Consider the following 26,164-nt stretch of genomic DNA (forward strand, 5'->3'; position numbering starts at 1 on the left):
ATTCATCAATAATAAATCATGTTTAAAGGATTTAACAAAGTGGTAAAAGACCAATAGGCGAAATAACAACATGAATATAGTATAGCCTAATCCACAACGACATGAGCCACATATTAAAACCCACTTGATTTTAGGATGCGTCATTATCTTTTCTTGTCTAAATTGTTTAACAATTCAGGAGCTCGATCCCTGATCATAACACACTAGGCTACTTTACAACAACCAAGAAGTCCCGGCATCCCACCACCCAAAGTGGAGTGGCTAAAAATACTGTGCGCTGTCACAACTGTTGCTCTGGGTGGGGGTCCACCAATCACTGCCCGATCATCCTTTACGGCCAATCCTGACTCACCCCGTTATCCATATGGATTAGAAAATAGCCTATGATTGTAGTTATGACTATGGGGTCTACGACGGGTGTGACGTGACCCCCAGGGTCTCTTTATATATACCCCACTCTTTGCCCACCTCACACCATTCAAGTTTAACCAACCGACTCCAGTGAACTACATTGCTACTCTACTCCTCAAGTGCTACAGAGCGAACTGGACCATTTTTCAAAAAACGACATTCTTCTCTGAGCATATCTATTAAGAGGCAGCGACTACATTTGTCAAGCCACTGCCAATTAAAAACCCGCGACAGGCTGCGTTGCAGTAACAAGGACTGTAAATCGGATCAATTCATCATTGTCCTGACAAGAAGAGGCTTCTTCACAAGGACATCCGAAAAGTCTCCGGGACACTTTTTTTTTTTTGAAACTCTCTTCTCCCAAGTTTTGAACTTTTACCACAGCAAGTGCGCTCGAGCTTGACATCGACAAGCTAAACTTTTTTTTGCAGATAACTTCACACATCGGTCTGACTTGCTGTATAAAAAGGGACACACGGAAAACCGCCAACATGACGAGCAATAACACACATTACTACGACGACAGCCAGCCACCGCAGCACTACCAGGGCACGGACAGCTTCGAGGGGGACGAGGAAGACGAGATGCCGGCTACGGAGAAAGATCTTGCCGAGGATGCACCATGGAAGAAAATCCAACAGAACACCTTTACAAGGTGGTGCAACGAGCATCTCAAGTGTGTCAATAAGACCGTGACAGACCTCCAGAAGGATTTTGGCGACGGGTTAAAGCTCATTGGGCTCCTGGAGGTTCTGAGCCAGAAAAAGATGTACAAAAAACACCACACTAGACCCAACTTCCGACAGATGAAATTGGAAAATGTGTCCGTCGCTCTGGAATTTTTGGACAGGGAACACATCAAGTTGGTGTCTATTGGTAAGTGACAAGTGAGCTTTTGGGCTGGAATGTTTTTAATTCATTTTTGAGAGAGAGAGAGAGAGAGAGAGAGAGAAAGGGAAAGAAAGAAAGACGAATAGGGGGCTGAAATGTTTTTAATTAATCTTTGAGAGACAGAGAGAGAGAGAAATAGAGAAAGAGAGAGAGAGGAAAAGAGAGAGAGACAGAGAGAGAGAGAGAAAGAGAGAGAGAGGAAGAGAGAGATAGAGAGAGAGACAGAGAGAGAGAGAGAAAGAGAGAGAGAGGAAGAGAGAGAGAGAGAGAGAGAGAGACAGAGAGAGAGATAGAGAGAGAGAGAGAGAGAGAGAGACAGAGAGAGAGAGATAGAGAGAGAGAGAGAGACAGAGAGAGAGAGACAGAGAGAGAGAGAGAGACAGAGAGAGAGAGACAGAGAGAGAGAGACAGAGAGAGGGAGAAAGAAAGACAATGGAATAGGAATAAGGGGAGGGTGAGAGTCCAGTGCATACTCTGGACAGGCCAGACAGGATAGAGCAGCACATTATTTTGACAATATGTTACAAAGTTATTATTAATTAGTACATTGTAAATTAGTTATTGACTGTCAGTGTCATTTCACAAAATCTTTGGGCTTTCCTTATGATGGCATGCACATGATTCTCTGTGATGAATACACATGACTCTCTATGATGAATACACATAACCCTCCATGCATCAGTCACATAACACTTACTAGAACAGGGGAATAATGGGTTTTTCACAATAGCAGACCTTAGATTGTCGACCACATATTATTGAGAGAGACCCGTTTGAATCGTTCTGCTGAGTGACTCAGCCTGAGTCTAAACATCCATCTACACCTCAGTATTATGCCACTTCCTGTCAACCTAGCTTGTCAGGTGCTCTACAGTCTGATGCATGGCTTTCACAAAATGGCCGTTGGTCAGCCATCTCTATGGAAACTCTTACAGCATAGGTACCATTGAGATCACTGGCTGATGTCCAAGACACGCCGTCCACCCTGGACGATGTCAGGGCCAAGACACGCCGTCCACCCTGGACGATGTCAGGTCCAAGACACGCAGTCCACCCTGGACGATGTCAGGGCCAAGACACGCCGTCCACCCTGGACGATGTCAGGGCCAAGACACGCCGTCCACCCTGGACGATGTCAGGGCCAAGACACGCCGTCCACCTTGGACGATGTCAGGGCCAAGACACGCAGTCCACCCTGGACGATGTCAGGGCCAAGACACGCAGTCCACCCTGGACAATGTCAGGGCCAAGACACGCAGTCCACCCTGGACGATGTCAGGGCCAAGACACGCCGTCCACCCTGGACGATGTCAGGGCCAAGACACATCGTCCAACCTGGACTTTCATGTCCATCTATAGTGTTTTTCTCAGACTATTACAGTGGTACTGTCAGGCTGGGCTCTGGGCTCTGCTGGGTGGAAATTCACTAGGACTGTGTTAATGAGAAAGACACACACACACACACACACACACACACACACACACACACACACACACACACACACACACACACACACACATCACACCCCCTCTCACTCCACAAACACTCCACACCTCATAATCACACCAGTTAAAGGTCAGAAGAGTCATGCCAGAAGAAGTTTGTTAGATGGAGAGGAAGGGGTGGACAGCCCGTCCCTGTTACCAGACACGTAGGATCATTCTTATGATCATTGTCATGTCATTGATTTCCTTGTTGACTGTCAGGATGCTCCCAGATTTCCTATGGTGGTTTAGTTGGCTACATAGCCCATACAGACCAGCTTAACAGTAGGTGCTTGGTTATCCTCTGGGATCCCTCTGTGTGTGGAGGGGAGGGTTAGGCTGGCTGAGGGCATGTGTCCTGGTTTGGGATAAGAGTGATAAGCATGGAGGTATTGTGTCCCCAGAGGTAGCTAAGCCCTGGGAGGAATAATTGAGTTATAGATAGCTGGACCCTGACCCCTGGACATTGCACATCCTTCCTTCAGGGATTTAGATGGGGCGGCAGGGTAGCCTAGTGGTTAGAGCGTTGGACTAGTAATCGAAAGGTTGCCAGTTCAAATCCCCGAGCTGACAAGGTAAAACTGTTGTTCTACCCCTGAACAAGGCAATTAACCCACTGTTCCTAGATTGTCATTGAAAATAAGAATTAGTTATTTTAACTTTCTTGCCTAGTTAATTAAATAAGGTAAAATAAAAATAAATGGAGAGAGCTAGATACACCATAGTAGAGTGTGTGAGGTCTATGTTTGGGAGGTAAGAGAGGACTCTGGACATGTTGTCACAGTCATAGAAGTACATCTGGATTGACCCATGTCTCCGAACAGGAGAAGCTCCAGAAGTCCTGTTTAATTTAATTTCTTTCAATGTTTCTCATTTCTCTAGTTTAGGTTTAGTATGTTAGTTGGTTATTACTGCATGGTCGGGAACTAGAAGCACAAGCATTTCGCTACACTCGCATTAACATCTGCTAACCATGTGTATGTGACCAATAACATTTGATTTGATTTGAGTGTGTTTAAACCATCTCGTTATTAAGGTTTTGGACTAGAGAAGAGAAACCCGGCCTCATATTTCACTAACAATAAGATTTATTAAACACCTGACCGTCTGTCTCTCTGCCGCGCTGACTGATTACTCTCCCTCCACGCGGCCCGGTGAAATTCCTGGTGTGACCGCCTTTTTGAGCGGGGGGTTGTGAAGGGCACGGCAAGTGTATGTGTGTCATGATGCCCGAGGGAACTCTCTTCGGCTAGCGACCTCACGCCTAAGGAATGTCCCAAGGTTTTTGCAGTATAGTGTCAGTAAAGAGGTTAGGGGGTCACCCCCCCCCCCCCTCTCCCCTCCCCCCTCCCAAATGCCCAGGTCTGTGTGTGGGTTGGGGAGTGGCAGGCGATATCCCTGTGACCTTGTCAGCTTTGACAGAAACAGGATAACGGTGGCGCTGTCGTTCCTCTCCTGACGCCTGCTGTCTGTCTTAGACACAGCAACACCAAGCTCTGGGTGAACGGTGAACAACATGACACAGGGTGAACACCAAACCTTTAAACCACTTCTCTGTGTTGTCACAGCAACCTACAAATAATCAAGAAATTGACACTGAGGAATGAGGATAGTAAAAAAAAACACCTGTCTCACTGGCACACACTGTTTGTTCCTTTTGACCACATGACCACATGGCATACAGCTGTCTACAAAGCCTGAGACGCCATTATCAACACCACACCACCTGGCCATGCCAGTCAGTCTAATGGTCCTCATCAAACAGTCATCAAGCAAAACTGTCAGGACCAGAGGTCACTGACCCACAGTACAATAAATAGATATCAGAGTCAGAGATAGGCAAGTCACATGACCACCCTCTCCACTTACTACAACTGTTTCTAAACTGCGTCTACCTTTCTGTCCAATGAGGCAATTGGGCAATTCTTCTGTCCAGATAGTTTAGTATAGCCTTTTACGGGTTGTGGTACACTTTACCCTGTCCGGTTTACTGTCTGTCTAAACCAATGAAGGACGTTAATTATCTAACTGTTTGGTTTCAGTTGAGACGACTACTCTAAGAATACACTGGTTAAGTTTTTAGGTATACTTTATGGTCTGCTACTTAGTGCTTCTTCATTGATTTACCTCATACTGAAGGTCACTGTTACTAAAGTGCTTTCAAAGCAATTTAAATCCAAGTGCTGTTGACTTACTAAGGATTCCATTTCAACATATGTTGTCAGCTGTTGATCTGTTCTTGTCCATGCTGGCCTGTCTGTCTGTCTGTCTGTCTGTCTGGTTTGTCTGTCTGTCTGTCTGTCTGTCTGTCTGTCTGTCTGTCTGTCTGTCTGTCTGTCTGTCTGTCTGTCTGTCTGTCTGCCTGCCTGCCTGCCTGTCTGTCTGTCTGTCTGCCTGCCTGCCTGCCTGCCTGTCTGTCTGTCTGTCTGGTCTTGTCTGGTCTGGTCTGGTCTGTCTGTCTGTCTGTCTGCCTGCCTGCCTGCCTGCCTGCCTGTCTGTCTGTCTGCCTGCCTGCCTGCCTGCCTGCCTGCCTGCCTGCCTGTCTGTCTGTCTGTCTGTCTGCCTGCCTGCCTACCTGTCTGTCTGTCTGTCTGTCTGTCTGTCTGCGGAATACCACGGATACTCCGTCACTCTCCTGACCAGTCAATTATTGTGTAGCCTAGTACCTGTAGTGGAATTTAACTCTCTATTGAAGACACTAACAGACACAAAACACATTAGATATCCCTCTTGTGTCCTGTCTACACCTCTCTCTCTCTCTCTCTCTCTCTCTCTCTCTCGCTCTCTCTCTCTCTCTCTCCCTCCCTCCCTCTCTCTCTCTCTCCCTCACTCTCTCTCTCTCTCTCCCTCACTCTCTCTCTCTCTCCCTCCCTCCCTCTCTCTCTCTCTCTCTCTCTCTCTCTCTCTCTCTCTCTCTCTCTCTCTCTCTCCCTCCCTCTCTCTCTCCCTCTTTCTCTCTCTCTCCCTCTCTCTCTCTCTCTCTCTCTCTCCCTCCCTCTCTCTCTCTCCCTCCCTCCCTCTCTCTCTCTCCCTCCCTCTCTCTCTCTCAATTCAATTCAATGTAAGGGCTTTATTGGCATGGGAAACATATGGTAACATTGCCAAAGCAAGTGAAGTAGATAATAAACAGAAGTGAAGTAAACAATAAAACATTTATAGTAAACATTACACTTTCAAAAGTTCCAAAAATAATAAAGACATTTCAAATGTCTCTCTCTCTCTCCCTCCTCCACTCGTAGACATTAAGTCAATCATGGATAGGAGGCTAAATCTGACCCTGGATCTGTATTCCTCTCCCCTCCAGACTCCAAGGCCATCGTGGACGGTAATCTGAAACTGATCCTAGGTCTGATCTGGACTCTGATCCTGCACTACTCCATCTCCATGCCCATGTGGGAGGATGAGGATGATGAGGAGGCTAAGAAACTGACCCCCAAGCAGAGGCTGCTGGGATGGATCCAGAACAAGGTGCCTGAGCTACCCATCAACAACTTCCACCGTGACTGGAGGGATGGCAAGGCCCTGGGAGCCCTGGTAGACAACTGTGCCCCTGGTAAGAACTGACTCAGGAACAGTTTAGTGTGAGGCCCTGGGAGCCATGGTAAGTCCCGGGGTCAGCTATGAGTTACGGTGGTGAGAGGTCAGGGGTCAGCTATGAGTTACTGTGTTGAGAGGTCAGGGGTCAGCTATGAGTTACTGGTGAGAGGTCAGGGGTCAGATATGAGTTACTGTGGTGAGAGGTCAGAATCCATCTATGAGTTACTGTGGTGAGAGGACAGGGTCAGATATGAGTTACTGTGGTGAGAGGTCAGGGGTCAGATATGAGTTACTGTGGTGAGAGGTCAGGGGTCAGATATGAGTTACTGTGGTGAGAGGTCATGGTCAAATATGAGTTACTGTGTTGAGATGTCAGGGTCAGCTATGAGTCAGTTATTGTATTTGATATGGTATCATGGTATCATTTACACAGCCTGGCGGGGTCAGTAGGCCTCAGTGGTCCTGTTGAGCCAGAGAGAGAGACGGAGAGAGACAGAGAGAGACAGTGAGAGACAGACAGACAGACTTAGAGAGAGAGAGAGATCGACAGATAGAGAGAGAGATCGACAGACAGAGAGAAAGATCGAGAGAGAGAGATCGAAAGAGAGAGAGATTGACAGACAGCGAGAGAGAGATCGACAGACAGTGAGAGAGAGAGATCGACGGACAGAGAGAGAGAGAGAGAGAGAAAGATCGACAGACAGAGAGCGAGAGATCGACAGACAGAGAGAGAGAGAGAGAGAGAGAGAGAGAAAGAGACAGACAGACAGACAGACAGAGGACGCCCCTGCCAGCTGTCTCTGACTGAGTGAAGGAGCTCTCTCAGGCCCAGAGGTCGTAAGCCTGGCTTTAGTGTTTATAGCCTCCACACACAGCAACGCCAAATTTGGGCACGATTCCTCTTCATCTGCCAAGGGACATGTGCTTAGATGCTTGGGGTTTAAAAACAGCCTGTTCTGTGCTGGAAATGCATGAGGATGAGCTTTGGAGCAGGAGTGCCAAGATTCACAAGGATGACTCGTTGACTTGAAAGCACTCCAATTTGACCAGAGGTTACAGCACACTCTGACCCTCTGACACGAAGCCTTAGAAAGACTCCTTTTTTTTTGTGTTCTAGAATAGAGAGAGGAGTCTAGAACACCGTGGTTGACTGTTTACATGGCTAGAAATCCTGGGGTATGTTACAGCAGCTCTCCGACACCCAGCTAGCTACAGATGGTGTGACCATACAAGGCCATGGTTCTTTATTCAACCCCTAACAGCATTTAGAAAGTTGACAAATCCGTCTCCAGTCCAATCCTTAGTTAGGCTTATGTAGTTAGGTTAAGCATTTCTCTAGACTGACCGCTGGTAGGTTTATTTGGAGATAACAGGTGTACAACAAGAAAAGTCATCCTCTCCTTTGTTTGTGACTATTTCTCCTGTATCCCTGACGATAATCTTCTGTGTCCAATTGAAATGTAATAAAACTCTGAAATATTATATTTTGGGGTGGAGGAGACCAGGCTTAAGTCCAAAGCTGAAATCACCTAGAACTTGAAACACAGAATGTTCTCCTTCTACGGTAGTTCTACTGTCCTAATGCATTCCTGTCAGAAGATCCAACCGTACTCCACCCAAACGTTGGTGATTTTTAAATCATAATGTTATTGTCGGTGACAGTGAAATGAACCACCATGTGATGCAGACGCACCCATTGTTTCAAGTTGCCATAGTAACTTTACAGTAATATCACACGCGCAGCTCCGCGGCGTGTCCGGTAATAACAAGATAATAGACTTGTGTTGAGCGACTGTCAGGGAACTCACTGCACAGCTAACAGCTAATCCACTTTAAGCATTAGCAGCCCACGGCAGGTTTAGCACGTAGAAATATAACCACACGCCAGTCAACCTGTCACAGACCCATTGACTCGAATGAGAATGCTCATTCTAGTAAGTCTATTTCGTTGGGCGTTAGCCTGTCTGCTTTAGCCTCCTGTGTACGACAGCGGAAGTACAAATACGTTTGATGCTTTCGTTGTTTTGAAATTCGTAGCCCTTCCATCGAAGGCTAGCAATGCACCTATCTATACAAACTGGAGCAGAGCAGTGTGGGTAAATACAGGGTCACATGGGGTTGTAGGGTGTTAGTAGCAGTTAGTAGTAGTAGCAGTTAGTAGTAGTAGTAGTCGTAGTTAATAGTAGTAGTAGTAGTAGTAGTAGTTGTAGTAGTAGTAGTAGTAGTAGTAGTTAATAGTAGTAGTAGTAGTAGTAGTAGTAGTAGTAGTTAATAGTAGTAGTAGTAGTTGTAGTAGTAGTTAATAATAGTAGTAGTAGTAGTAGTAGTAGTAGTAGTAGTACTAGTAGTTAATAGTAGTAGTAGTAGTAGTAGTAGTAGTAGTTAATAGTAGTAGTAGTAGTAGTAGTAGTAGTAGTAGTAGTAGTAGTTAATAGTAGTAGTAGTAGTAGTAGTAGTAGTAGTAGTAGTAGTTAATAGTAGTAGTAGTAGTAGTTAATAGTAGTAGTAGTAGTAGTTAATAGTAGTAGTAGTAGTAGTAGTAGTAGTTAATAGTAGTAGTAGTAGTAGTTAATAGTAGTAGTAGTAGTAGTTAATAGTAGTAGTAGTAGTAGTTAATAGTAGTAGTAGTAGTAATAGTAGTAGTAGTTAATAGTAGTAGTAGTTAATAGTAGTAGTAGTAGTAGTAGTAGTTAATAGTAGTAGTAGTAGTAGTTAATAGTAGTAGTAGTAGTTAATAGTAGTAGTAGTAGTAGTTAATAGTAGTAGTTGTAGTAGTAGTTAATATTCTTCTTATTATTAGTAGTAGTTGTTAATAGTAGCAGTAGTAGTAGTAGTAGTAGTTAATAGTAGTAGTTAATAGTAGTAGTAGTAGTAGTAGTAGTAGTAGTAGTAGTTAATAGTAGTAGTTAATAGTAGTAGTAGTAGTTAATAGTAGTAGTAGTAGTAGTAGTTAATAGTGGTAGTAGTAGTAGTAGTAGCAGTAGTAGTAGTTAATAGTAGTAGTAGTAGTAGTAGTTAATAGTAGTAGTAGTAGTAGTTAATAGTAGTAGTAGTAGTAGTAGTAGTAGTTGTAGTATTAGTTAATAGTAGTAGTAGTTAATAGTAGTAGTAGTTAATAGTAGTAGTATAAGTACTAGTAGAAGTTAATAGTAGTAGTAGTAGTAGTAGTTAATAGTAGTAGTAGTAGTAGTAGTAGTAGTAGTTAATAGTAGTAGCAGTAGTAGTAGTAGTAGTAGTAGTAGTAGTAGTAGTAGTTAATAGTAGTAGTAGTAGTAGTAGTTAATAGTAGTAGTAGTAGAAGTAGTAGTAGTAGTAGTAGTTAATAGTAGTAGTAGTAGTAGTTAATAGTAGTAGTAGTAGTAGTTAATAGTAGTAGTAGTAGTAGTTAATAGTAGTAGTAGTAGTAGTAGTAGTAGTAGTAGTTAATAGCAGCAGTAGTTAGTAGTTAATAGTAGTAGTATAAGTACTAGTAGAAGTTAATAGTAGTAGTAGTAGTAGTAGTTAATAGTAGTAATTAATAGTAGTAGTTAATAGTAGTAGTAGTAGTTGTAGTAGTAGTTAATAATAGTAGTAGTAGTAGTAGTAGTAGTAGTAGTAGTACTAGTAGTTAATAGTAGTAGTAGTAGTAGTAGTAGTAGTAGTTAATAGTAGTAGTAGTAGTAGTAGTAGTAGTAGTAGTAGTAGTAGTTAATAGTAGTAGTAGTAGTAGTAGTAGTAGTAGTTAATAGTAGTAGTAGTAGTAGTTAATAGTAGTAGTAGTAGTAGTTAATAGTAGTAGTAGTAGTAGTAGTAGTAGTAGTTAATAGTAGTAGTAGTAGTAGTTAATAGTAGTAGTAGTAGTAGTTAATAGTAGTAGTAGTAGTAGTTAATAGTAGTAGTAGTAGTAATAGTAGTAGTAGTTAATAGTAGTAGTAGTTAATAGTAGTAGTAGTAGTAGTAGTAGTTAATAGTAGTAGTAGTAGTAGTTAATAGTAGTAGTAGTAGTTAATAGTAGTAGTAGTAGTAGTTAATAGTAGTAGTTGTAGTAGTAGTTAATATTCTTCTTATTATTAGTAGTAGTTGTTAATAGTAGCAGTAGTAGTAGTAGTAGTAGTTAATAGTAGTAGTTAATAGTAGTAGTAGTAGTAGTAGTAGTAGTAGTAGTAGTTAATAGTAGTAGTTAATAGTAGTAGTAGTAGTTAATAGTAGTAGTAGTAGTAGTAGTTAATAGTGGTAGTAGTAGTAGTAGTAGCAGTAGTAGTAGTTAATAGTAGTAGTAGTAGTAGTAGTTAATAGTAGTAGTAGTAGTAGTTAATAGTAGTAGTAGTAGTAGTAGTAGTAGTTGTAGTATTAGTTAATAGTAGTAGTAGTTAATAGTAGTAGTAGTTAATAGTAGTAGTATAAGTACTAGTAGAAGTTAATAGTAGTAGTAGTAGTAGTAGTTAATAGTAGTAGTAGTAGTAGTAGTAGTAGTAGTTAATAGTAGTAGCAGTAGTAGTAGTAGTAGTAGTAGTAGTAGTAGTAGTAGTTAATAGTAGTAGTAGTAGTAGTAGTTAATAGTAGTAGTAGTAGAAGTAGTAGTAGTAGTAGTAGTTAATAGTAGTAGTAGTAGTAGTTAATAGTAGTAGTAGTAGTAGTTAATAGTAGTAGTAGTAGTAGTTAATAGTAGTAGTAGTAGTAGTAGTAGTAGTAGTAGTTAATAGCAGCAGTAGTTAATAGTAGTAGTAGTAGTAGTAGTAGTAGTAGTTAATAGTAGTAGTAGTAGTAGTTAATAGTAGTAGTAGTAGTAGTTCATATTCTTATCGTTATTAGTAGTAGTAGTAGTTAATAGTAGCAGTAGTAGTAGTAGTAGTAGTAGTAGTAGTAGTTAATAGTAGTAGTAGTAGTAGTAGTAGTAGTAGTAGTTAATAGTAGTAGTAGTAGTTAATAGTAGTAGTTAATAGTAGTAGTAGTAGTTAATAGTAGCAGTAGTAGTAGTTAATAGTAGTAGTAGTAGTAGTAGTTAATAGTAGTAGTAGTAGTTAATAGTAGTAGTTAATAGTAGTAGTAGTAGTAGTTAATAGTAGTAGTAGTAGTTAATAGTAGTAGTTAATAGTAGTAGTAGTAGTAGTTAATAGTAGTAGTAGTAGTTAATAGTAGTAGTAGTAGTAGTTAATAGTAGTAGTAGTAGTAGTAGTTAATAGTAGTAGTAGTAGTTAATAGTAGTAGTTAATAGTAGTAGTAGTAGTAGTTAATAGTAGTAGTAGTAGTTAATAGTAGCAGTAGTAGTAGTTAATAGTAGCAGTAGTAGTAGTTAATAGTAGTAGTAGTAGTTAATAATAGTTAAGTTGTTTCTGTGACCAGATGGGACACTGTTATATTTCTGCACAGTCATAACCCCAATCCCATTCTAATCTCTCCCTACTCCCCCCCCACTCTCCCTCTCTCCTGTCTCTTCCCCCTCTCCCTCTCTCCCGTCTCTTCCCCCTCTCTCCCGTCTCTTCCCCCTCTCCCTCTCTCCCGTCTCTTCCCCCTCTCCCTCTCCTCTCTTCCCTCTCTCCCTCTCTCCTGTCTCTTCCCCCTCTCCCTCTCTCCCGTCTCTTCCCCCTCTCTCCCGTCTCTTCCCCCTCTCCCTCTCTCCCGTCTCTTCCCCCTCTCCCTCTCTCCCGTCTCTTCCCCCTGTCTCTCCCTGTAGGTCTGTGCCCCGACTGGAAGGCCTGGGACCCTAACCACCCCGTGGAGAATGCCAGAGAGGCCATGCAGCAGGCTGACGACTGGCTGGGCGTGCCCCAGGTAAGACACAATACTCTGGGGTGACAGTTCCAGGGAAAGCCCCATGAAGCCACACGTAGTGGAGCCAGTGAATGAGGTTGGGGATAATATACACTGAGAAGCAATGGGTCTTTATACTACAATGTATTACTGTTGGTTTGTTATTCAGTGAACACTTTAACTAGATGTGTTTGTTGGAGTGTTTAGATGCACATTCAATACTAAGATGATAAGGTGTAGATTTGTTAGTTTCTCTAAGGTGTAGATTTGCTAGATTCTCTCAGGTGTAGATTTGCTAGATTCTCTCAGGTGTAGATTTGCTAGATTCTCTAAGGTATAGATTTGCTAGATTATCTAAGGTATAGATTTGCTAGATTCTCTCAGGTATAGATTTGCTAGATTCTCTCAGGTATAGATTTGCTAGATTCTCTCAGGTATAGATTTGCTAGATTCTCTCAGGTATAGATTTGCTAGATTCTCTAAGGTATAGATTTGCTAATTTCTCTAAAGTGTAGATTTGTTAGATTCTCTTCTGAAACAGAATCTGTGAGCTGTACTATTTGTGTGAGTGTTTCTCTACTTGTTTATCTGACACAGCGTACATAGTCTGGGTTAAGAAGGACCATTAGTGACATGGCATACATAGCCTTACGGTGAATATTGAGCAGAGTGTGTGCCATGGATTCCCAGGCCTAGGGGTCTGAATTCTCCCCAGGCTGAGGGCTGTACCATGGGCTGTAGATGAGGTGTGGGAGAGGGCTTGGCTCAGGGCTAAATCCCCTGACTGCATGGCTTACTGAGGCCACAGTCCTGCTGTACCAGGGTTAAATATAGACAGACAGCTTTACACCAGACTGATACTACCAACATGGCAGAGGGAAGGAGGGAGAAGGAAGAGGAGAGAGACAATTATATAGAATAGATTATAAATACATTATAAATAGTATCTAGGCAATGTGCCTTCACATTGGTATACAGAACAAATAAGTACACGTCTGTCTCCCTGTCTTTCTGTCTCCCTCCCTCCCTGTCGGTCTGTCTGTCTCCCTGCTGTCTCCCTGTCGGCCTGTCTGTCTCCCTGTCTGTCTCTCTCCCTTTCAGTCCGACTCCTTGTCTCCCTGTCGGTCTGTCTCCCTCCCTGTCTGTCTGTCTCCCTGTCGGTCTGTCTGTCTCCCTGTCTGTCTCTCTCCCTTTCAGTCCGACTCCTTGTCTCCCTGTCGGTCTGTCTCCCTGTCTGTCTGTCTGTCTGTCTCCCTGTCGGTCTGTCTGTCTCCCTGTCTGTCTGTCTCCCTGTCGGTCTGTCTGTCTCCCTGTCTGTCTGTCTCCCTGTCGGTCTGTCTCCCTCCCTGTCTGTCTGTCTCCCTGTCGGTCTGTCTGTCTCCCTGTCTGTCTGTCGATCTGTCTCCCTCCCTGTCTGTCTGTCTCCCTGTCTCTGTCGGTCTGTCTCCCTCCCTCCCTGTCTGTCTCCCTCCCTGTCTGTCTGTCTCCCTCCCTGTCTGTCTGTCTCCCTGTCTGTCTGAAAACAGTTGTGCTATGAACTCTGTTCCCCAAGGAGCAAATGGGTTTAAGTCAAGTTAGACAAGTGTGGTTGTACAGTATTAACCTTACACCCTCTGCTTGTTGCCTAGGTGATCGCCCCTGAGGAGATTGTCGATCCGGATGTGGATGAACACTCAGTGATGACCTACCTGTCCCAGTTCCCCAAGGCTAAGCTGAAGCCTGGCGCTCCCCTCAAACCTAAAGGCGTTCAGCTGTACCCCAACAAGGCCAAGGCATACGGACCTGGTGGGTGCTCACTGAGATAGAAACCATGAACAGTGTAGTTGAATCAGGACTTGGGTTGAGAAATTCCCGGAAACATTCTCAAAATCCCCATGTTTCTGAGGAATCTCGGTTGCATGATTCTCGGGAATCAGGAGGCAATAAGCAGGGAAGGAAACTTCCCTCCAGGATTTCAGAACCATGGCATCGTTTGGGTTATGAACGGCCAGGCACTTTTAGAATATTTCTGGGGTATTTGCAACCCAAGCAACTGATAAGCATCATTTATTGTTTTATACACACAGACTCAAACATATCTAACTCGCCATCTGCCACTCCCTCCCCGTAGGTATTGATTCCCACGGAAACATGGTTCTGAAGCCAGCAGTGTTCACAGTGGAGACTCTGCAGGCAGGTCAGGCCGAGGTGCTGGTCTATGTGACCGATCCCGAGGGACACACTGAGGAGGCTACGGTGGTCTTCAACAATGACAAAAACAGGACCTACACTGTCACTTATGTACCCAAGGTTGAGGGTGTCCACAAGGTAAACAAACGGCTGCCATCAATGTCCCGTGTAGATTTATGTTATGTATTCTTTACGTTACTTTAGTAAAACTGTACATTACTCTACTTATTTTTACTTGCCTTTACTTGTCTTTATTTTACAATCTACACATCTCATTGTCACAATGTACCACTAGAGCATTGGAAACTCACAGGAACATTTGAACGTCCCCCCCCCCCCCCCCCCCCCCCCCCCCCCCCCTCAGGTAAAAGTGCTGTTTGCAGGGCAGGACATTGACAAGAGTCCCTACACAGTGAACGTTGCCAAGGCCATGGGCGATCCCAACAAGGTCCAGGCCAGAGGACCAGGGCTGGAACCTACCGGCAACGTGGCCAACAAACCCACCTATTTCGACATCTACACCGCAGGTAAGGAGCGGGAAGTCAACAATGTTGGACAAGAAACACAGTAACACTGATCAGATCAGTTGCTGGACAAAACTGGAGACACTAGAGGGGAATCCAAACATTTACTGAGGATGCTACAGCAACCCCTGAATTATTGACATATTTCTGTTGTAGTGTACAGGGCCTTTACTAGTCCTGTATTAGCAGACCGATATCTGTAGCGCCGGCAACATTTCTTATACCCCCCCAAACAACTTCCTGCGGCTATGCATTTACTCCGAGGGCCCACAACAATGTCCATGCATGTTTCCTTGTGATCGCATGGTTTGTCCATGTTTCCTTGTTTTGATCACATGGTTGATCAACAGCATTTTGATTGGTGTCTTCCTGTTGTCTTGTACAGGTGCTGGTAATGGTGATGTGAGCGTTGTCGTCGTGGACCCTGAGGGGAAGAAAGACACAGTGGAACTGATTTTGGAAAACAAAGGGGACAGTGTTTTCCGTTGCACCTACCGGCCCATGTTGGAGGGCCCCCACACCATCCACATCCTGTTCGCGGGTCAGGAGATCCCCAAGAGCCCCTTCAAAGTTCAAATCGCAGAGGGTGAGTTAGCACTGAGCTAACCAACTGTCACTAACTATCACCAACTGTCACTACAAAAATCACTGTTGTAAAATTGTGTCGTTCCGTTGTCGATCTGTCACTCTCTAGTTCCACAGTCTACAGCTATCTCGATCCCACGGCGGTACTAACAGGTTGTCACGACGACCGAGACCAGTTTAGTGTACTATGTTAAAGTTAAATGAACATGCTGTCTGTGATTTGTAGCTCCTCCCTCTATGGTGGGTCCTCCTCCAGTCCAGATTATCCCCCAGTCTTCCTTCACCTCTCCCGGGGGGGGGAAGGAGCCAGCGGGCAAGAAAGGGGGTGTCCCTACCCCCAAAGGCAAAAAGGGTCGACCAAGTTAGTATGGGCCCTCCAGGTGGACGCCTGCGCCCGTTTTGCCCGCTGATATGCTAGCCGTGCCCCAGCGTCCCTGTGCACTATACTCTATGCCATTTGCCCTATGCCTTGCAGGTGCCCTGTTTGCTTCCTGTGACGGGGGCAATGCTATACCATCTGAGTGCCTTGCTTGGGCGCCTGCCGCCTCGCCTGTGGCAGCTTGATGTTGGACACTGATATTTCTAGCCCTCGATTTGTAGCAAAGTGAACGTTGTAGTCAGAAACTATCCAGGAAAGTTATTTCAGTCTTTGTGAGACAGTGCTTCACAGATTGTATTACGAAAATGCAGTGTCAAATGTTTTATCGCTTGCTGTGATTCCTTGATCTTGGGTTAGCATTCATAGGTTTGATTGCTTCAAACTAATGAGCATAGCCAAGCCCGCAATCATGATGCCTGGAATCGCCATTCATATTTTTATGCTGCGACCATTACATGAGTGTGTATTATACGGCGTGACCCTCCTACATTCAGCACTGTGCTAGTCCTCCTCTGCTGCATTGTGTTCATAGCTGGCATCCTATGGGAATTGATTGACTGATGATGTTCTGTGTCCTTCAAGAAGGCATTCTTTGCAGCATCTTGTTTGCATATGGCGTTATACCGTATGGGAATGTCTATCTGTCTGTATATCTATCTGTATATCTATCTGTATATCTATCTGTATATCTATCTATCTATCTGTCTGTCTGTCTGTCTGTCTGTCTGTCTGTCTGTCTGTCTGTCTGTCTGTCTGTCTGTCTGTCTGTCTGTCTGTCTGTCTGTCTGTCTGTCTGTCTGTCTGTCTGTCTGTCTGTCTCTCTGTCTGTCTGTCTGTCTGTCTGTCTGTCTGTCTATCTATCTATCTATCTATCAATCTATCTATCTATCCATTAAATTCAATTCTAGGGGCTTTATTGGCATGGGAAACGTTAACATTGCCAAAGCAAGTGAGGTAGATAATATACAAAATGAAATAAACAATAAAAATTAACAGTAAACATTACACATACAGAAATGTCAAAATAATAAAGACATTACAAATGTCATATTATGTATATATACAGTGTTGTAACAATGTACAATGTACAAATCTATCAATAGGTCCCATACTGTTAGGCCAGTCTATGTTCCACTGTCCTTAACCACGCCTCTCTCTCCCTCTCCAGCCATCAATGCCAACGCGTGTCGTGCCACGGGCCGAGGCCTCCAGCCTAAGGGGGTGAGGGTGAAGGAGGTGGCAGACTTCAAGGTCTTCACCAAGGGAGCCGGCAGCGGAGAGCTCAAAGTCTCCGTGACTGGACCAAGTGAGTCAGCACTCTCCTCTCTCTCCTCCTTTCTCTCTCCTCATTTCGCTCTTCTCTCTCTCCTCCCCTCTCTCTCCTCCTTTCTCTCTCCTGATTTCCCTCTTCTCTCTCCTTCTTTCTCTCTCCTGCTTTCTCTCTTTTCTCTCTCCTCCCCTCTCTCTCCTCCTTTCTCTCTTATCCCTCTCCTCCTTTCTCTCTCTCCTCCTTTCTCTCCTCCTTTCTCTCTCCTCCTTTCTCTCTTCTCTCTCTCCTCTCCTCTCTCTCCTCCTTTCTCTCTTCTCTCTCTCCTCCCCTCTCTCTCCTCCTTTCTCTCTTCTCCCTCTCCTCCTTTCTCTCTCCTCCTTTCTCTCTTCTCTCTGCTTCTTTCCCTCTCTCCTCCTTTCTCTCTCCTCCTTTCTCTCTTCTCTCTCCTTCTTTCTCTCTCTCCTCCTTTCTCCTTTACTATTTTATTATCCTCAATCATCTCTCTCTGGGAACTCTCTCTTCATACAACTTGCTGATCTTCTCTTTAATCTTTCAATGTGAATACTTTGACTTCCTCTTTGTTTGTTCCCTCTATAGTTTAATGGGTCATGGATTTGTGATGCGCATCAGAGGCTGTATCAGAGACTACAACAAGGTCCTGTTATTAATCATACTGTGCTTCTCCTCTCAGGTGGAGCAGAGGCACCAGTGAAAGTTAAGGATATTGGTGATGGTGTCTATGAGTGTGAATATCTCCCTGTCCAGACTGGTAAATACACAGTTAACATCACCTGGGGAGGACAACTCATCCCACGCAGGTGAGCATTATACTATCCACCAACCAGCCCCTGACTCAGTTTAACACAGCCCCTGACTCAGTTTAACACAGCCCCTGACTCAGTTTAACACAGCCCCTGACTCAGTTTAACACAGCCCCTGACTCAGTTTAACACAGCCCCTGACTCAGTTTAACAACTGACTCTGAATCAGTTTAACACAGACAAATTCATAGAAGACTACTTAGGATTTGTGGTAGTTTTTACTTACCTTAGCACTGATCTGGAATCAGGGTAAGACTATTTTCTAAATGTAAGAGTAAACTACAGTTTTTTTATCTTGAATAAAAGTTGTGTCTGTGTCTCCCTCAGTCCCTTCGAGGTGGAGGTGAGTGAGGAGGTTGGCCCTCAGAAGGTGAGAGCTTGGGGCCCCGGGCTGCTGACCGGCCAGGTGGGCAAGTCAGCTGACTTCGTGGTCGAGGCCATCGGCACCGAAGTAGGAACTCTGGGTAAGTCAGGACATGAGGGCCCCGGGGCATTGTGGGTAATGTAGTTGAACCAGTAGAGTAATGGATTAGGTACACTGCTTCTTCTCTGAAGACACCAGTTCAGTTGGTATTCTTACAGGTGAACAAGGGGACATTAACTGGGTGCCTCTTGACTGATTAGGAGACTAAAGTCTAAAGTTATTCATATGCCCTCCTCTCTCTAGGTTTCTCCATCGAGGGTCCGTCCCAGGCTAAGATAGAATGTGACGATAAGGGTGACGGCTCCTGCGATGTCCGCTATTGGCCCACTGAGCCAGGTGACTACGCCGTCCATGTCATCTGTGATGACGAAGACATCAAGGACAGCCCCTTCATGGCCCACATCCTGCCTGCAGCCAATGACTGCTTCCCTGAGAAGGTTAGCTCCACCCACCACTCCAGCTAGCTCCGCCCTTACAGGAGTAGTAGTCTTTATAAAACACGAAAACACACTGATGTGCACATAAACACACACAAAAACACAAACTAACACATAAACAAACAAATAAACAAACACATAAACAAACTAACTAACTAACGCATAAACAAATACAAACAAACCAACTAACGCATAAACAAACAAATAAACTAACACATACATATAAATACATAATAAAATATGTCTCCTCTGCAGGTGAAAGCTTTCGGTCCAGGTCTGGCGCCCACTGGGGTCATTGTAAACAAACCGGCAGAGTTCACCATCGATGCCCGCCAGGCTGGCAACGGCCACCTCAAGATCTACGCCCAGGATACAGAGGGTGTCACCATCGACATTAAGATCACTGACAAGGGAGACGGCACCTTCCTGTGTGTGTACGTCCCCACCAAGCCCATCAAACACACCATCATCATCACCTGGGGAGACGTCAACGTGCCCAACAGTCCCTTCAGGGTGAGTAGGACCGACCCACTGGGGTTGGAACCCACATCTCCTGTGCATTACCAGACTTCATTAGCCTGCTGAGTTAAAAGGCATTAGGTCAGGGACGGGGAGTCTTCAGGTCTCAGACAGACGAGGCGGTTACGTAAGCTCAGCCACTCCACTAGAAACGGATAAGGCTACTTTAGGTAGCAACCATAGCGCTGTGTGTCAAGTACTGTGTCTGTGTGTATAGGTGATTGTTGGAGAGGGCTGCCACCCAGCCAAGGTCAAGGTGTATGGTCCAGGAGTGGAGAAGACAGGACTCAAGGCAAACGAGCCCACCTACTTCACTGTGGACTGTGCCGAGGCTGGACAAGGTACGTGTGTCTGAATAGGAAATACTACTCAAAAGGTTCTTCAGCTTGTTCCTGTAGAAGAACCCTGTAGGGTTTCCAGGTAGAACCTTTTCACCCTGTTAGAATCCAATTAAAACCATTTCTTCCATAGAGAAGGCAGTTGACCATTGTCTTGCACTTGTTCTTGCTAATACCAACCTAACTTTAGTGCCTGCAGCTGTAGAAGATCAGAAATGAATGGCTCCTACGGCTACAGTATTATGAGATTTCTTCATATATAGACAGGAAATGAAAGTTGATCCATTGACCTCCCACAGGAGACATTAGCATTGGGATCAAGTGTGCTCCAGGAGTGGTGGGCCCAGCCGAGGCTGACATCGACTTTGACATCATCAAGAACGACAATGACACCTTCACTGTCAAGTACACGCCGCCCGGCGCTGGGAAATACACCATCATGGTGCTGTTCGCTGAGCAGGTAAAACTACATTACCCAGAATCCTTCAGTCGAAGGGTTACTGTTACTATGTGGCTTAGCATCACAGCTATAATAATGGCATCTGTGTTCGAGTTTTTGTTAAAAAAAAGTGTACAGCAACAAAACTGTTCCTGTATTTGTTTTCCAGGAAATCCCCATCAGTCCATTCAGAATTAAGGTTGATCCTTCCCATGATGCTGGCAAAGTGAGGGCTGAGGGCCCAGGACTCAACAAGACAGGCGTGGAGGTGGGTACTCCGACCCACTTCACCATCTTTACCAAGGGAGCAGGCAAGGCCAAGCCTGAGGTCCAGTTCACAGCAGCAGGCCTGAAGGGGGAAGCTGTGAGAGACTTTGAGATCATCGACAACCATGACTACTCCTACACCGTCAAGTACACCGCCGTTCAACAGGGCCAGATGACCATCTCCGTCACCCACGGAGGGGACCCCATTCCCAAGAGCCCCTTCAATATTACTGTGGCTCCTCCTATAGATCTGGGAAAGGTCAAGGTGACAGGACTCGACACCAGTAAGTTCTCAACTTTGTACACAATATAAACTAAGGTGGAAGGGACCCACTTCTTGTATTCAGCTCTGCTTTGATTCTCTTCTCATCAATGACTGCCTGGAGGAGTCAATTGTAAATATTGAATGAAAATTGTGCTGTGACATGTACAGAGGAGTACATTTTTGATTGCCATGTCTGAGACTGGACAGCTGTAAACGTGTTTTATGGTTGGCGGTTGATTTACATGTGTCCGTGTGGTGGTTGTCTTATAGAAGTAGAGGTGGGCAAGGACCAGGAGTTCTCCATCGACACCAAGGGAGCTGGTGGGCAGGGCGAGGTAGCCGTCAAGATGACCTCACCCTCCGGCCGACCAATCCCCTGCAAGCTGGAGTCAGACGCGGCCAATGGCGCCCACTCTGTGAAGTATATCCCCCCAGAGGAGGGGCCTTACAAGGTGGACGTCAGCTACGATGGGAACCCTGTCCCTGGATCCCCCTTCGCAGTGGAGGGAGTGATGCCTGCCGACCCTTCAAAGGTAAAGTGGGTTACACTTCATTTGAAGGATGCCTACATAAGAACTTCATGAAACGTTCATAACCCATGCATAACACAGTCATAAGCAGTATGTGAGCCTACATGCTAAAGTCAGCAGCCAGACGGCTGTACTGAAGCGTAGCAGTCCAGCGGTTCTGACATTCCTCTCTCCCTCAGGTGCGCGCTTATGGCCCAGGCCTGAAGGGAGGCATTGTGGGTAAACCAGCTCCATTCGCCATCGACACCAAAGGAGCGGGCGCCGGTGGGCTGGGCCTGACGGTGGAGGGGCCGTGCGAGGCTAAGATTGAGTGCCAGGACAACGGAGACGGAACTTGCTCAGTTTTCTACTTGCCCACTGAGGCTGGAGAGTACGCCATCAACATCCTGTTTGGAGAGCAGCACATCCCTGGGTCTCCCTTCAAGGCAGCTGTGAAGCCATGTCTCGACCCCAGCAAGGTACACCTCCTATATGCCTAGTTGTTGATTTATTGATAGGCCTGTTTGTTGTGTATGATTTACAGATACACTGTCCCGTGTATTTAGGATCATTATATGCTTTATATCTTAAGAATTGTATAAGTATTGTAGTATAAGTATTGTAGGACATCAAATTTGACATAGTATGTGTGTTTCTGAGTAAGTACAAAGATGTTCAAATAAACCTTAACTTAAACCTAAACCTGAACCTAAACCCGGACATAAACCTAAGCCTGAACCTAACAGCTTAAACCTAAACCTAAACCTAACCCTACAGGTAACAGCCAGTGGGCCTGGCCTGGAGAAGGCCAAGGCAGGGGAACCAGCCTACTTCACAGTGGACTGCACCAGTGCTGGAGAGGCTGAACTCACCATTGAGATCGTCTCTGAGTCCGGGGCTCAGGCCGAGGTCCACATCCAGAAGACTGCAGATGGGACCTTCTCTGTCACCTACATCCCACCCTTCCACGGCACACACACCATTACCATCAAGTACGGGGGTCATGTTGTACCCAAGTTCCCCGCGGTCATCCAGGTGGAGCCGGCTGTGGACACCAGCGGTGTGCAGGTCTATGGACCAGGGGTGGAGCCCAGAGGTAAGGAGGGGGAGTAGGATGGAGTGGTTCTTCTGTTGATGCATATTACAGTAGTCTATATCAAAAACTACTATAGCTATAGCTAAAGCATAATGCTACTATAGATAAAGACTACTATAGCTAAAGCTAAAGCATAATGCTACTACAGATAAAGACTACTATAGCTAAAGCATAATGCTACTATAGATAAAGACTACTATAGCTAAAGCTAAAGCATAATGCTACTACAGATAAAGACTACTATAGCTAAAGCTAAAGCATAATGCTACTACAGATAAAGACTACTATAGCTAAAGCATAATGCTACTACAGATAAAGACTACTATAGCTAAAGCTAAAGCATAATGCTACTATAGATAAAGACTACTATAGCTATAGCTAAAGCATAATGCTACTACAGATAAAGACTACTATAGCTATAGCTAAAGCATAATGCTACTATAGATAAAGACTACTATAGCTAAAGCATAATGCTACTATAGATAAAGACTACTATAGCTAAAGCTAAAGCATAATGATACTACAGATAAAGACTACTATAGCTAAAGCATAATGCTACTATAGATAAAGACTACTATAGCTATAGCATAATGCTACTACAGATAAAGACTACTATAGCTATAGCTAAAGCATAATGCTACTATAGATAAAGACTACTATAGCTATAGCATAATGCTACTACAGATAAAGACTACTATAGCTAAAGCATAATGCTACTACAGATAAAGACTACTATAGCTAAAGCATAATGCTACTACAGATAAAGACTACTATAGCTAAAGCATAATGCTACTATAGATAAAGACTACTATAGCTAAAGCTAAAGCATAATGATACTACAGATAAAGACTACTATAGCTAAAGCATAATGCTACTACAGATAAAGACTACTATAGCTAAAGCTAAAGCATAATGATACTACAGATAAAGACTACTATAGCTAAAGCATAATGCTACTACAGATAAAGACTACTATAGCTAAAGCTAAAGCATAATGATACTACAGATAAAGACTACTATAGCTAAAGCATAATGCTACTACAGATAAAGACTACTATAGCTATAGCTAAAGCATAATGCTACTACAGATAAAGACTACTATAGCTAAAGCATAATGCTACTATAGATAAAGACTACTATAGCTATAGCTAAAGCATAATGCTACTACAGATAAAGACTACTATAGCTAAAGCTAAAGCATAATGCTACTATAGATAAAGACTACTATAGCTAAAGCATAATGCTACTATAGATAAAGACTACTATAGCTATAGCTAAAGCATAATGCTACTATAGATAAAGACTACTATAGCTATAGCTAAAGAATAATGCTACTACAGATAAAGACTACTATAGCTAAAGCATAATGCTACTACAGATAAAGACTACTATAGCTAAAGCTAAAGCATAATGCTACTACAGATAAAGACTACTATAGCTAAAGCATAATGATACTATAGATAAAGACTACTATAGCTATAGCTAAAGCATAATGCTACTATAGATAAAGACTACTATAGCTAAAGCATAATGCTACTATAGATAAAGACTACTATAGCTATAGCATAATGCTACTACAGATAAAGACTACTATAGCTAAAGCATAATGCTACTATAGATAAAGACTACTATAGCTATAGCATAATGCTACTACAGATAAAGACTACTATAGCTAAAGCATAATGCTACTATAGATAAAGACTACTATAGCTATAGCTAAAGCATAATGATACTACAGATAAAGACTACTATAGCTAAAGCTAAAGCATAATGCTACTATAGATAAAGACTACTATAGCTAAAGCTAAAGCATAATGATACTACAGATAAAGACTACTATAGCTAAAGCATAATGCTACTACAGATAAAGACTACTATAGCTATAGCTAAAGCATAATGCTACTATAGATAAAGACTACTATAGCTAAAGCATAATGCTACTATAGATAAAGACTACTATAGCTATAGCTAAAGCATAATGCTACTACAGATAAAGACTACTATAGCTAAAGCTAAAGCATAAGGTTACTACAGATAAAGACTACTATACCAGGGGTATTTAACCGGGGGTCCCCGGAAATATATAAAGCATTTATTTTATTTTCTGAATATCGCTAGCAACAACAGAATAAACACAACTTCTAATGATGTCAACTTTATTTCTCAACTCAATTACACTCACTGGAGTATCTGACATGGGCTTTGAATGGGCTACCACTCAATAGGCTACCAGTCAATAGACTACCAGTGGATAGGCTACCAGTCAATAGGCTACATAGACTACCAGTCAATAGACTACCAGTCAATGGACTACCAGTCAATAGGCTACCAGTCAATAGACTACCAGTCAATAGGCTACCAGTGTGGCAGTGTTGCTGGTAAGGTTTCTCAACTTGGACATACATTTTTGCCAACACATGACTAACCTTCGTTTAACCAGCTAAACAGCTGGTTACTATAGCTAAAGGCTAAGGTTACTATAGCTAAAGGCTAAGGTTACTATAGCTAAAGGCTAAGGTTACTATAGCTAAAGGCTAAGGTTACTATAGCTAAAGGCTAAGGTTACTATAGCTAAAGGCTAAGGTTACTATAGCTTAAGGCTAAGGTTACTATAGCTAAAGGCTAAGGTTACTATAGCTAAAGGCTAAGGTTACTATAGCTTAAGGCTAAGGTTACTATAGCTAAAGGCCAAGGTTACTATAGCTAAAGGCTAAGGTTACTATAGCTAAAGGCTGAGGTTACTATAGCTAAAGGCCAAGGTTACTATAGCTAAAGGCTAAGGTTACTATAGCTTAAGGCTAAGGTTACTATAGCTAAAGGCCAAGGTTACTATAGCTAAAGGCTAAGGTTACTATAGCTAAAGGCTAAGGTTACTATAGCTAAAGGCTGAGCTTACTATAGCTAAAGGCCAAGGTTACTATAGCTAAAGGCTAAGGTTACTATAGCTTACTGGTAAAGGCTTCTATTGCCAAGACCATTATAGCTAAGGTTACCATAATTCACTTGCAAAGGCTACTACATGCTAACAATTACAGTAGCTAACCATTCTCCCTACGGTCATCCATGTTTATAGGAGTCCTCAAGGAGGTCACCACCCACTTCATCGTGGACGCCCGTAAAACGACCAAGATTGGCGGTGACCACGTGAAAGCACGCATCATCAACCCTTCAGGCGCCAACACAGACGCCTACATCACAGACAAGGGAGACGGAACCTACAGAGTGGAATATACCGCCTTCGAGGACGGTAAGAAATAACCAAAAAAGAGGAAGACCTGAACTGTTAGCCTCCTTGTTGTTATTTCATTCCAGTAATGTTAGTGAATGGATTCTAGAACAGAGAGAGAAAGGATTCCAACTCATTTCACTCCAGTAGGGGAAATGTAGCTATACAAACCTTAGAGGAAGTAGCTGAAGATGGAATAGAGGGTTTTAGTTGACAAACCCAACAGGTGTTGGAGGATCCATTTGAGATTAGATAGAGAGAGAACAGGGTATAAATACTGAATGAGGCAGAGGAGAAGTGGTCTAAGTGAAGGGGAGAAAGAGAGAGGCACAGGGAGAGAGAGTAGAGAAAGAGAGAGAGAGAGAGATAGAGCAGAAAGAGCAGCGAAAGAGAGAGAAGAGAAAGAGAGCAGAAAGAGAGCGAGTGCAGAGAGCAGAGAGCAGAAAGAGCAGAGAAAGAGAGAGAGAGAGAGATAGAGCAGAAAGAGCAGAGAAAGAGAGAGAAGAGAAAGAGAGCAGAAAGAGAGCGAGAGCAGAGAGCAGAAAGAGCAGAGAAAGAGAGAGAAGAGAAAGAGCAGAGAGCAGAAAGAGAGCGAGTGCAGAGAGAGAGAGCAGAGAGCAGAAAGAGAGAGAGTGCAGAGAGAGAGCAGAGAGCAGAAAGAGCGAGGGAGCTGAGAGAGCAGAGAGAGAGGAGAGAGTAGAAAGAGAGAGAGAGTGCAGAGAGAGAGCAGAGAGAGAGAGAGAGAGAGCAAGATAGCAGAGTGAGAGATAGCAGAAAGAGAGAGATAGCATGCAAAGTTCTCTGACTCTGACCCTGTCAATTACAGCACTGGCCCCAGGGAA

General features: G+C 43.8%; 1 protein-coding gene across 2 annotated transcripts in view; it reads left to right on the forward strand.

The window, feature by feature from the left end:
* The first annotated feature begins 467 nt into the window (after positions 1–467).
* LOC110502465 (filamin-C) overlaps positions 468–26,164 on the forward strand; it is a 44,767-nt gene continuing 19,070 nt past the window's right edge. The window contains exons 1-20 of one of the 2 annotated variants that reach the window (XM_036960028.1): positions 468–1,287; positions 6,092–6,340; positions 11,978–12,075; positions 13,683–13,839; positions 14,165–14,361; positions 14,588–14,750; positions 15,133–15,333; positions 15,559–15,693; positions 16,880–17,017; positions 17,673–17,799; positions 18,130–18,266; positions 18,470–18,663; positions 18,919–19,176; positions 19,400–19,523; positions 19,820–19,980; positions 20,129–20,510; positions 20,762–21,024; positions 21,201–21,479; positions 21,778–22,096; positions 25,170–25,343. In XM_036960028.1, the coding sequence (XP_036815923.1) occupies positions 903–1,287; positions 6,092–6,340; positions 11,978–12,075; positions 13,683–13,839; positions 14,165–14,361; positions 14,588–14,750; positions 15,133–15,333; positions 15,559–15,693; positions 16,880–17,017; positions 17,673–17,799; positions 18,130–18,266; positions 18,470–18,663; positions 18,919–19,176; positions 19,400–19,523; positions 19,820–19,980; positions 20,129–20,510; positions 20,762–21,024; positions 21,201–21,479; positions 21,778–22,096; positions 25,170–25,343 (4,141 nt within the window). In that variant the 5' untranslated portion in view covers positions 468–902. The remainder of the gene's footprint in view (positions 1,288–6,091; positions 6,341–11,977; positions 12,076–13,682; positions 13,840–14,164; positions 14,362–14,587; positions 14,751–15,132; positions 15,334–15,558; positions 15,694–16,879; positions 17,018–17,672; positions 17,800–18,129; positions 18,267–18,469; positions 18,664–18,918; positions 19,177–19,399; positions 19,524–19,819; positions 19,981–20,128; positions 20,511–20,761; positions 21,025–21,200; positions 21,480–21,777; positions 22,097–25,169; positions 25,344–26,164) is intronic. The other variant, XM_036960029.1, reaches the window with a different exon arrangement.

This window comes from Oncorhynchus mykiss, chromosome 2, assembly GCF_013265735.2.
Source record: "Oncorhynchus mykiss isolate Arlee chromosome 2, USDA_OmykA_1.1, whole genome shotgun sequence".
Lineage (NCBI taxonomy): Eukaryota > Metazoa > Chordata > Actinopteri > Salmoniformes > Salmonidae > Oncorhynchus > Oncorhynchus mykiss.